Raw genomic sequence first — 12,566 nt, forward strand, 5'->3', positions numbered from 1 at the left:
AGTGGTCTTGCACCTTTCTTTAAGTTACAGGCACAAGCAGGGGATGTTGTTATTAGGGTCTGTAGAGTCCTCTAGCACCTTTAGGCCCATTTCTGCACCAAGCGCTGTATGTTCTGTCATCACAAGCCATCTGCTGTGGAGCGTGTCTCTGCGGAGCTTCTGATGCTGCTATATGTCTCATTCTACTATAAACTGGAGATCCTAGGGTCTAGTTTTGCACTCGGGTGGAGAGAGGTAATGAGGCTATTGGGATCTGATTCCACTGTAGCACAGTCCCAGAAAACAATGGGCTCTGCCCCTTGTGTAAAGGTGTTGTTGGGTGTCCAAATTGAGACACATTAAAGGGGACTGATTTTCAGAGGGGAGGGTACTCAGCACTTTCCGAAAATCGGATGTTTCATGATATCTCAGGTTGAGCACCCCAAAACAGAGGCACTCAGGATCACTAATTCCTCCTGAAAAAGCAGGCATGTGTCTGCAGTCCCCAGAGGAACAGAGCCTACCCCAGAGAGCGTCCATCTCAGTTCAGCCATCCGTCTCCCTTAGGGTTCATCATCATAGTGTCTCGGCATCTTAACGCAATGAATGATGGCAAGGAACAATGAGGGGGTGGGAGGATGGGCTGGTGCTTAGTATGTTGCATATGCTTCATAGGGCTCCCTTTCTATTCTGGCCTTGGAATCTAGGAATCTCTTTTGTTGTTAACTTATTACCTGTTCCTTTAGAACACAATCAGGCATGGACTCTGGACACCGTTCTGTTCAATACTGTGTCTGCTCAGATATACAGACTTGAGCTCAGATTCCGTCATTCCCAGCTCCATGTACTGTAATCTGAAAAGACAAGCAGCATCGTCCGAGCACAGTGCTGGAAAACTGGTCTCTAGCACTCTAATCCAAGGATTGCCGCTGTCTCACTTAGCACCTTGGTGTCTCAATTTCAAAGCACTTATGCTAAGCAATAGCAGTGGCCAATGAAATAAGTCCAGCAAACTCCCTAAACAGTAATATACCAGAACTTGCTTAGTTGTAGCCTTTGTAAAGTTCTGAGTACTTAGCAATCTGTAAAGTTTTTGTTAAATATCCAACCCTCCTCCAAAGCTTGGTGACTGACCTATTTTTAGTTCTCTCCCTGAAACACCCTCCCAAACCCCTCAACACAAAACATCTTAACTAACCACTCTTTCAAAATCAAGAATTCCCTTTTAAAGCTACGTGCATTATATATAACGGAGGTCCCAGCAGCCCTTTCTCATTTGAGTTTACACATTAGGCCTTTCAGGCATTAATTCCAACAGCATCACCTCTTGGTAAATTCACTGCAGGATGATAGTGAAGTCCCTTTCAAGGCTAGATTTTTTTTCTTTTAGGAGTGTGGTAAGTAAAGAGCTGATGGAGTCTTTATTAGGAGGTGGGTCGCATGCTTTGTGAATCCACACCTGCTTTGTTCCCAGCATTATTTACTTGGACTCCCAACGATCTCTGTTTTCTTCTTTTGTATGGAAGATTCCCCATCTGTTGTAGGAAACAGGGAAATTGCACAGTAATTCATCCAGTTCGGGGGGACCCTTCCCACTCTTGTCTTTCTGACACTGGGTGGTTGTTAGCTATAGTCTGTCTGATAATGATCAACAAGTCTTGATCATTGCTTCGGCCTTTCAGATCAGCTGTGTAGCTAGATGATTTGGTGGGTGCTGGACCAGCTGCTTCATCTAGGAGGCGTGTAGAGCTGCAGGGCATTCTGTCTCTCTGCATTAACAGCTGGTCTGCTTTGGGTTATGGCAACTGCTGGGCAGAGAAAGGTGAAAGCTGGGAGACTAGTGTCTGTAGTGATCTCCCGCAGTACCTAGACTACGTAGACCATGCTCATCCACTCACCGTCTGCATGTTGACGTGTCCTTCTCTCCTGGCATCTCTACTCTCACTTCCTCCTCCTACCTCCTGGAACCTGAGCATCTCTCTGATCTGAGCCCTTTGTTACCTCTACCCATCTCCTCTTGGGGCCTTCTTCCATGCTGCACCCTACGTTTGGAACAGCTTCTTCCTCCAGGCCCCTCCTCAAAACATATATACTGTCTTCCACGAAGCCCTTCAGAAATCATCTCTGCCAACAGAGTCTTACCCCACCACCTGTCCCTGTGCCACTCTGTGTCTTAGCTCCACAGTCTATATCTGAGCCCCTAGAAGAGCCTCACATCAGGTGCCGTGTGGTTGTCTTTGTACATGAAGCATCAAGCGTGCTGCTGGGATTTGATAAGTGCTTGTCTGGGTGCATGTGGGCTCCAACCCCCATATCGAGCCATGACGTCATTTAGAGCTGACCAGGATGGAGAATCTGTGTTGAAGAGAAGGGGGCCAGGCAGCAGAGATGCACTGGCAGGGGCACTGGGGGGGCGGGGGGGGGGGAGAACAGAGCAGATGGAGGGGGGAGGGGAATGAAGAGCAAATGGAAGTGGCATGATTAGCATTTTCAAAAGCACTTATTGCAGCTAAAAATAGATTTTCCCCCTTTCCTGACATTCCTTTCCCATGGAAGCCACAGCTGGGGATGCCAGATGGCTCTTATGGAATGAGCAGAGGGAGGGGAGGGGAGGGGTGCATATGAGACGGGCTCCCCAGTAAAGTCTGGTCCATGCTGTGGAAAAGTTGGAGGAAGTTACTAGCTGTGGGGTTCAGTTCAGGCCAGAAATGCTGCAAGGAACTTCCTTTCATGCTTTTTTGACACACGCTGCTCCCCTCTCACCCGGAGATGCTGGAGAGCAGGAAACAGTGGAACAGTGGGAGGGAACCAAACATTTTAGAGCCATCAAGGAAGACTTAGATTTCTCCTAGAAATAAGACAGAGGCTTGGGGTGAGACTGATCTCTCTGCCCCCTGCCCAAACTTTGTCTCCCATTCCTAGAAAGGATCTGTTTTCTTCCTTACTTGCTCATGTTCCTTCCATATATTTCAGTCAGAGGGTCAGATTGCTGAGAGCCTGCCTGCCACAGGGAAGGGAGCCTGTCATCTGCCAATGGCTTCTCTTTGAGCTGCCTTATCCTCTAATCTTGGATCTCTTTCGTGACGTAGGAAGGGGAGCAAGTGTCATTCCATAACCTGAGACTCTTTCCCAGCAGTATAACCCAGAGATTTCTGAGTAAGGATACTATCTGTGTATCTTAAATGCTTATAGAGCCGAACTGCCAGAAAGACAGACTTTTCAGTGGTACATTGCGGGCTCTCCTGGTGGCAGGAATGGCTCAGAAATGTCAGCCTCTGATAGTGTGAGTAGGATGGATTCCCCAGGAAGAGGACTGGAGAAATGAACTGAAATAATCAAATAAATAAAACTTCCCGTGAGCTCAGTCTGTGCCTTCTATCTAGGAAGTGTTCTCCTGGCTCTCATCGGTGTAATGTCGGAGTGCTTCCCTGGTTAATCAAATCGGTCAAGCAAGATCGCTGGGGCACGTGTGTTTGGGGGGAGGCCAAATCTAATGAAATTGTAGCTCTAATTTTAAGGGAGCCAGGTAAACCGTGCCATACAGATGAGCTGGCATGGCTGGTAGGGAGCTGTGTGTACTTGTGCTGAATTTTCTAGAGTCACAGATCGGAAGTAGTGATTCAGTGCATCGGTAGGGTTAGTGCCTTTCACCTCCGGAGACGACCTAGACATGCATGCAGTAGGAAGAGTCAGTGTGATGTTGTAGTACCTACCTGAAGCTCTCCCATCAGAGGCTGTGGTACTGTCTCAGCTCACAGGCTAAGCAAGTTAGGATCTGGTCAGTACCTGGATGGGAGACCTAAAAGGAAAGCCCAGCTGCTGAAGGAAGTGGTGGTGTTCAGTCTGTGTACTGAATGCATGGCTTTCCTGAGGCTTATGCTGCTGGAGGGATGGTCTTTAGTGAGGCAGCAAGCCCAGGTCCTGATCACAGTGCTCAGCTAAAAGGTCTTGTTTGGGGCCATTAGAGAACCTGTTTTTCACATGAGTAGGGTTGCCATAAACTCCTCCCTTGTGTTTTCAGTTGGCAGCTGTATTCCTCTTCACTTCCTCTACTAGCCTTTCTGTGGTTGCAGCCTGCTGGGAAGCTGCTGTTGCACATCAGTGATTGCTGGATGCGTTGCTCTCTAGGGAGCTTCGGAGCAGGCTGTCAGATGATGCTGTTTGTTCCTCTGAATATAGAAGTAGGGATATATTACCAACCACCTGACCAGGATGGTGATAGTGACTGTGAAATGCTCAGGGAGATTAGAGTGGTTATTCAAATAAAAAACTCAACAATAATGGGGGATTTCAACTATCCCCATATTGACTTGGTACATGTCACCGCAGCACAGAATGCAGAGATAAAGTTTCTTGACAGTTTAAATGACTGCTTCTTGGAGCAGCTAGTCCTGGAACCCACAAGAGGAGAGGCAATTCTTGATGGAGTCCTAAGTGGAACACAGGATCTAGTCCAAGAGGTAAATATAGCTGGACTGCTTGATACTAGTGACCATAATATAATTAAATTTAACATCCCTATGGTGGGGAAAACACTACAGCAGTCCAACACTGTAGCATTTAATTTTAGAAAGGGGGAACTACACAAAAATGAGGAGGTTAGTTAAACAGAAATTAAAAGGTACAGTGCCAAAAGTGAAATCCCTGCAAGCTGCATGGAAACTTTTTAAAGACTCCATAACAGAGGCTCAATTTAAATGTATACCCCAAATTAAAAAACATAGTAAGAGAACCAAAAAAGTGCCACCGTGGCTAAACAACAAAGTAAAAGAAGCACTGAGAAGCAAAAAGGCATCCTTTAAAAAGTGGAAGTTAAATCCTAGTGAGGAAAATAGAAAGGCGCATAAACTCTGGCAAGTAAAGTGTAAAAATATAATTCGGAAGGCCAAAAAAGAATTTGAAGAACAGCTAGTCAAAGACTCAAAAAGTAAAAGCAAAAAAATTTTTAAGTACATCAGAAGCAGGAAGTCTGCTAAACAACCAGTGGGGCCACGAGATGATCGAGATGCTCAAGGAGCACTCAAGGATGATAAGGCCATTGTGGAGAAACTAAATGAATTCTTTGCATCGGTCTTGATGGCTGAGGATGTGGGGAGATGCCCAAATCTGAGCCATTCTTTTTAGGTAACAAATCTGAGGAACTGTCCCAGATTGAGGTGTCATTAGAGGAGGTTTTGGAACAAATTGATAAATTAAACAGTAATAAATCACCAGGACCAGATGGTATTTACCCTAGAGTTCTGAAGGAACTCAAATGTGAAATTGCAGAACTACTAACTGGTATGTAACCTATCATTTAAATCCGCTTCTGTACCAAATTACTGGAGGATAGCTAACATGACACCAATTTTTAAAAAGGGCTCCAGAGGTGATGCCAGAAATTACAGGCCAGTAAACCTGACTTCAGTATTGGGTAAACTGGTTGAAACTATAGTAAAGAACAAAATTGTCAGAAACATAGATGAACCTAATTTGTTGGGGAATAGTCAACATGGTTTTTGTAAAGGGAAATCATGCTTCACCAATCTACTAGAATTCTTGGAGGGGGTCCACAAGCATGTGGACAAGGGGGATCCAGTGAATATAGTGTATTTAGATTTTCAGAAAGCCTTTGACAAGGTCCCTCACCAAAGGCTTTTAAGGAAAGTAAGCTGTCATGGGATAAGAGGGAAGGTCCTCTCATGGATTGATAACTGGTTAAAAGATAGGAAACAAAGGGTAGGAATAAGTGGTCAGTTTTCAGAATGGGGAGAGGTAAATGGTGGTGTCCCCCAGGGGTCTGTACTGGGACCAGTCCTATTCAACATGTTCATAAATGATCTGGGAAAAGGGGTAAACAGTGAGGTGGCAAAATTTGCAGATGATACAAAATTACTCAAGATAGTTAAGTCCCAAGCAGACTGCGAAGAGCTACAAAGGGATCTCACAAAACTGGGTGAGTGGGCAACAAAATGGCAGATGAAATTAAATGTTGATAAATGCAAAGTAATGCACATTGGAAAACATAATCCCAACTATACATATAAAACGATGGGGTCTAAATTAGCTGTTATCACTCAAGAAAGAGACCTTGGAGTCGTTGTGGATAATTCTCTGAAAACATCCACTCGGTGTGTTGGGAATCATTAAGAAAGGGCTCGATAGTAAGACAGAAACTGTCATATTGCCCCTATATAAATCCACGGTACACCCCCATCTTGAATACTGCGTGCAGATGTGGTTGCTCCATCTCAAAAAAGATATATTGGAATCGGAAAAGGTTCAAAAAAGGGCAACAAAAATGATTAGGGGTATGGAACAGCTTCAGTATGAAGAGAGATTAATAAGACTGAAACTTTTCAGGTTGGAAAAGAGATGACTAAGGGGGGATTCGATAGAGGTCTATAAAATCATGACTAATGTGGAGAAAGTAAATCAGGAAGTGTTATTTACTCCTTCTCATAACACCAGAACTAGGGGCCACAAGAATTAATAGGCAGCAGGGTTAAAACAAACAAAACGCAGTATTTCTTCACACAGCACACAGTCAACCCGTGGAACTCTTTGCCAGAGGATGTTGTGAAGGCTAAGACTATAAGAGGGTTCAAAAAAGAACTAGATAAGTTCATGTAGGGTCCTGGCTATTAGCCAGGATGGGCAGGGATGGTGTCCCTACCCTCTGTTTGCCAGAAGCTGGGAGTGGGTCACAGGGGATGGATCACTTGAGGATTCCCTGTTCTGTTCATTCCTTCTGGGGCATGTGGCATTGGCCACTGTCGGAAGACAGGACACTGGGCTAGATGGACCTTTGGTGTGACCCAGCATGGCCGCTCTTCTGTTCTGTTCCCAGGTGACCTCGCGCTGGACCTTCCGATGCCCTGGCTGCCCTCAGGCCCTTTCACACGACGACTCGCACTTCCACGAGCGGCACAAGTGCATCAACTTCTTCGTCAAGGTGTACGGGCACATGCCCCTCCTGTATACCCAGTTCCGCGTGGACTCCGTCCTCTTCAAGACCCGCCTACCCCACGACAAGACTAAATGCTTCAAATTCATTTAGGACGGGATCGCGGGGGGGGCCCCTTCGGCACTCTGGGCGCAGGCGAGAGGCGGAGGGGTGGCAATCTGCGCCGGGTTCTGAGTGAGGAACGCCCCCAGTACGGGCTGCGACGCAAAGCCAAAGGGGAAATCACGGATTCTAATCAATACTTTCTGCCTGCCCGCCCCAGGGTAACTGCGCCGCGTTAAATGGAACTGGCCCATCTGACCTGCGTGAATACACTGGCTAGGATCGTACGCCGAGGAACTGGAGACTTTGGTTCGTAGCTCAGCTAGTCCATTAGCCAGGGGCGACCGGTTTCTACACGCTTGTTATTTAAAATGAAAGTGTTTTAGATTTGCCGAGTGAGGCTTTTTTTTTTTTTTTTTTTTTTAAAAGCCGGCCTGTCTATCCTGCGGGGGGGGGCGATTCCCAGCCCCCAAACAGCTCTTGCGTCTGTCAATTGTCCTCTGTGCTAACTCGTTTCGGGGCAGGGGTACAGCCACTCTCTTGCTTCCCCTCCCTGTTTCGATCGGCCCAAGTTATAACGAGCCGGTGCAAGCAGCGGGCCGTGCTCCTCAGGTGCGATGCCTCTGGTTTATCTTCCTCTTTGGCTACTGAGGCCTTTCCGGTGTCACATCAATGAACTCACCTCCCCCGTCACCCTCCCCACCCACCGCCTTCACCTCACAGCCCAGAGAGGGAAGAGCAGAGAGGGGGGGTTCCAGAGGTTCCCTCCCCAACTCTCTTTCCCGGCTCCTAGGACCAGATTTACAAGGGGGCTTTGTCCACCTGTCCTTCAGCTGGCTTCAGCTGCCACACTCTGTTCAGGGATTCTGTTACCACTGCACACACTCAACCTGCACTTGGAGTTCCAGCCCAGTTCCTCTCCGCCCTGGTCTCGCTCATTTCCCTTCCTGCTCCTCACTGCACGAACGCTATTAACCTTCAGCCACTCTGACAGCCTTGGCTCCTGTTTGGGGATCTTAAACCTTGCTTCTGTGGTGACAGACGTCTGCAGTAACCAGGGTGGGTGTGATCTGGGGCGATCCTGAGGCCCTGTGGTTTTCCGAAGCCTGCTTAGTTGTAAAGGGAGCTTGGTTTAAATTGTCTCTATTTTGGCCTTTTAGCAAGGGCATCAGGAATGCTCCCCATCCTCTAGGGGCTTCATTTGCTGAAGCTGGAGATCTGTACCAAGAACGGCACGAGATTCACTCCAAAGGCTCCAGGGCGTCATCGTTAATGGAGTAAAAAAGGCAGGTGCTGCTTATGCAAAACCCTGGGGGGATGGTCACACGCACAAGCCCAGTGGGAGCAGCTTCTTCCCCAGGGTGGCAGAGGGAGCTGGCCATTGCTTTGCTAGTAGGTGCATGGGGAGGCAGGCATGTTATAGGGTTCGTCTACACTGGAATAAAAGACCTGCAGCATGGCCATGGTTGGCCCAGGGCACCTGACTGGGCCTTCCGGGCCTCAGGCTTCAGGGCTAAACATTGCTGGGTAGATGTTTGGGCTCAGGCAGGAGTCCAGGTTCCGGGATCCTTCCCTCTCGTGGGGTCCCAGAACTTGGGCTCCAGCCCAAGCCCAAACATCGACACAGCAATTTTAGCGCCCCACAGCTGGAGCCAGCTGGCCCAGTCTGACTGTTGGTGTTTAATTACTGTGTAGACGCACTCAGAGAAGCTGGTTTCGGTGAGAGGGCGCCGGTGGTGGTGGTGAGCAGGGCTTTCCACTGCCCTGCCCCTCAGAACTGGGGGCTCAGATTCAGTAGGACTTACTCTGCTTCTCCTTCTGGGATTGTGTCAAATGCTTCTCTGGTCTTCATGGGGCAGCGGGGAGAGAATACACCCCCGCCCCCCCGAGCGTTACACAGCTTTAAACTGCCAGGAGGACCTAAGTGAAGTACCAGCGGGACTGGCTGCTTTACAAAGCCACACCTGCCATGGTGTACTCACTTGCCTACACCCCCTAGGGCAGTCAGATAAGACAGCCATGGGCTTCAGTGTTGCTGCCTTAAAATCTCCCCTCCTACACGCACACACCCCCCCTGCCACAGCAGGACACACACACAAACACACTGCTCCAGGAGGGCTCTTCTTCCTTTGGCGGTGATCGCACTGGGGTTTAATACAAACGCCTCCTCCTGCAGAATTTGGGAGGGTCTCTTGAACCTCACTGTTTTCTCCGCTCTGAGCCTGCTCATCTTCCTCTGAAGCAAACTGCCCCGGAGCTGTCCGTGGTGCTCTGTGACCCTCCCTGGCACCTGCACCCTTCTTGCTGCTGCGATTTCTTTTTTTTGCTCCCTTGCCCGCGGCAGCGCACTCATTCATTTCCCATAATGCAAGAAGGGACCCCACAGTTCTCCTTTTCAGAACGACTGTGCCACTTCAATTGTTCTACTTGATTTTTAACGGCAGCCTGCAGAGGGTAAAGTAGCCGCGTCCCAGGAGCGCTCTCTGTATGTATTAATTGTCCCCCATTGCCATCTAAAATCATCCTTAATATTATCCCGTCATCTCCCTGACCCTGATTCTTGCCAGTGCTGGATCCAGATCTAAAGTGCCACCCCAACTACCAGAGTCTCTCAGCCATGTGGAGTGAAACAAAGGGGTTTCGTGGTCCACTGCTGTGTTTCTACAGGTCCTTTGGACAGGCCTGAAAGCAGCCAGCACCAGCCATGCCAAGGCCACCTTCCTCTTCCTTTCTGGGTACATTCCTTCTGACCGCTGGTACTGGGAAACACCCCTGCACATCCTGCTGCTCTTCAGAGGAGTTGTGCCTGCAGAACTGTGTATGAGAGTGATGCCACTGACCATCAGCAAAACGGTGTCACTGCTCTCCACAAATACACCCAACAGAGACCAAGATACCTTTCTCTTACCGTTAGTAACCAGAGCGGGTTGGTTATTATGGTAGTTGCAAAGCTTTCAGAGGGATATGTGACTGGGTCCCTTTAACAATAGGGTGCCTTTTTCCAAACTTTCCTGGGGAGGGTTGGTTGTCGTGGGGCGGGGCGGGGCAGGGGAAGGAACTGCCCACTTCTTATTTGCCCCCTGGTCAGTTTGTTGTTCCTGTTGTGATCTGCGATGTTACAGAATGGGAGCCTGTCGGAGCAAGGATCGATGAGCCAGCACCTGCAAGATTACAAGCAATGCCCATTTTTGTGGAGTAATCTGCCACATACCCCTCTCTTCCCTGTCTCGATCTAGCTATCGGTGCATTTGGCGTATAATCAGTAAGGTAATTGACCTGGTACTTGAACTGTTATTTTGATTGTCTTTAAAGCTGAGCACTATAGCCACATATCTCATTTTCAGTAGCTTACTTCAAGTCTCCAGTACGGTTAGTTGAGAGGTACATGATCAGCTGCACGTGGCTGTATTTTAGCTGATTGTCCATGTGAACCCCGCAGAAAATCTGATACCCATGGTGGAAACTCCGCCGCTACCTCTCCACTGTGCTGGTAACTGCTGCCCGTCACGGCATGCTGCTAAGGGCAATGCTCCTGTTTCCAGGAGAGCAGAGGACATGTCACTTTGTATCTCTTCATGTTTCCCAGCACCGTGGAGTGTAATGAAACAAGATCGTTTTTTTTTTTTAAATTTGTTTTTAGCCACAAAAATATCAGGCTATCGAAACAAACCCTTTGAAGGGTAACAGTCCTTAAAAATGCAACCAGTGGCCATTGATAGACAGTGAAGGAGCCTGTGACATCATCTTTCCGCTCCCTCATGGTGCAAAAGTAGCACAAGACTGTTAGCAAATGTACCGGACTCCTCATTGGCAGGAATGATCCTGAATACCCATCCCTACAGACGAGTCTTAAGCTCACCGAAAAGAATCGCAAACCTTTCTGCTGTTGTCTTCATTAATTCTCCTCTCGTGAGGTTGGACCTAAAGAAGATGCTTTTGACAGCAGCATAGGTGTTTGTGTGGGATGTAGATCCCCTTCCATCCCACAAAGATGTAGCTCACTCCCTCAGCTCTCTCCCTTACACGACCCCGCAGGAAACAAGCAAGAATTTAAAATGGAGATGAATGCAGACTGTGGATTGCACTTTATAACAAAAATTGTAAAATGTGTATATATATATAAAAAAAACTTGTGATCAAATTATTTTCAAAATCTTCGGGGCGATTTTATTATTCCAGTGATTTTATTATTTTCCAGGCTGAAATATACCAAGCTCGAAGAAGTGTGTAATAATCAAAGATGGGTGTGGTGTTGATCTATTTGCATTGCTGGTGGGTTTTTTTAAATGTTATTACTACTTTGCTGGTATTATCAGACCCACCAGCCACGAGGCACGGCTGCCGTTCGACACGCTGAGCCAGCGACCTGGCAGATTGTCATGACAAGCAGCTGTGCTGCTCTGGCAAGCTGAAGCCTTAGAACAGGAATTCTGGCAGCTCAAAATCTAAAACTCTGTGTGTTGGTTTGCTACTGGATGTTTATTTCCATCCATTTATTTTATTATTTTTTAAAGCCAGTCAAATGTATAAATTAAAGGTTGAAAACCAAACTGTTCTGGGCCTTCCCCACCCCAGTCCCATTCCCCCGTCCTTCATCGGTGTTGCAAATGCTCTTTCCCTTCCAAATGGAGGAGATCGCTCGTATCTCCTTGCAAGGCTGTTGCAGTTGGGCTCCCAGCTGCGTGTTTTGGTCTGGTTTATTGTGGTCCTACATGCCAGGTGTGAAAGTAACAGACTACAGGCTGCAGTGGCTGTATCTCCTTCTTGAGGTAATGGACCAGTTTCGTCCCTCTGTAACTCCAAGGGTGACATGGGTCCCACTTGTCCACCTTGCGACTCTGTCCATTGCCTATTGTAAATCAGGTCGTTCGCCTTACTGCAAGGCAGCCTTGCAGCTTGGTTTCAGCAACTGTCGCAACAGACTCAGTGCCATACTGGTTGGTGGTGCCTTTTCACCTGCAGAGCAGCATACGGTGAAATCAGCAGCCGTTTGGCTTTTGGAGACTGAGCGGGTGGGGCAGCATGATGCCTGCTGGCCAGGCAGTGCAAGGCCGGTAACACCAGGGCGAGTGTCGCTCTGCCAGCTTACTGCAACCTGTATTTCAACAGCTGCTATCAGGACGGGTGAGGGAGTCAGAATTAGTCAATCAGCTGCCTCGTTATATTTCGGGCAAAGCAGATTTCTCACCAAGCATCGTTAGGGGTTGGGGCACAAGCAGTCCAAAGCCAGCACGTCTCCAGCGTCTACTGGCACGACGACTCCCCGTCGCTCTAATCCACCATCCACCACTTCTCCCCTCTTTGGGCCATAAGCAATGCAGTCCCTTTCTCTCTGCTCCTTAACATGGGAGTGGGCATTTGGGCCAGAGGGTTCCCTGGTAATGAAGCAAGGTCTTTCTCGTGTCACGTGTGTGGCTGTACATGTTCACTGTAAATAGCATCTTCTACTTCAGTGGAATCCAACTGACTGTATATTGTTACTGTATCATCTTTTGGGTTAACTCCCATTGTCCTCACAGTGGATCCCAAACTCTCCCCCAGCCCCGTGTTTGTGTTAACTGCTCTGTGAGCATCAGGTTTTAAATGGTTGTAAAATATT

The 12,566-nt window shown here is 48.0% G+C and overlaps 1 protein-coding gene across 4 annotated transcripts in view; it reads left to right on the plus strand.

The window, feature by feature from the left end:
* Positions 1–11,108, plus strand: part of EXTL3 (exostosin like glycosyltransferase 3) — a 225,383-nt gene extending 214,275 nt beyond the window's left edge. For all 4 annotated transcript variants that reach the window (XM_037893835.2, XM_037893836.2, XM_043542079.1 and 1 more), the window contains one exon: positions 6,809–11,108. In XM_037893835.2, the coding sequence (XP_037749763.1) occupies positions 6,809–7,018 (210 nt within the window). In that variant the 3' untranslated portion in view covers positions 7,019–11,108. The remainder of the gene's footprint in view (positions 1–6,808) is intronic.
* The last annotated feature ends 1,458 nt before the right edge of the window (positions 11,109–12,566 follow it).

Source organism: Chelonia mydas, chromosome 3 (genome assembly GCF_015237465.2).
Source record: "Chelonia mydas isolate rCheMyd1 chromosome 3, rCheMyd1.pri.v2, whole genome shotgun sequence".
NCBI classification, from domain to species: domain Eukaryota; kingdom Metazoa; phylum Chordata; order Testudines; family Cheloniidae; genus Chelonia; species Chelonia mydas.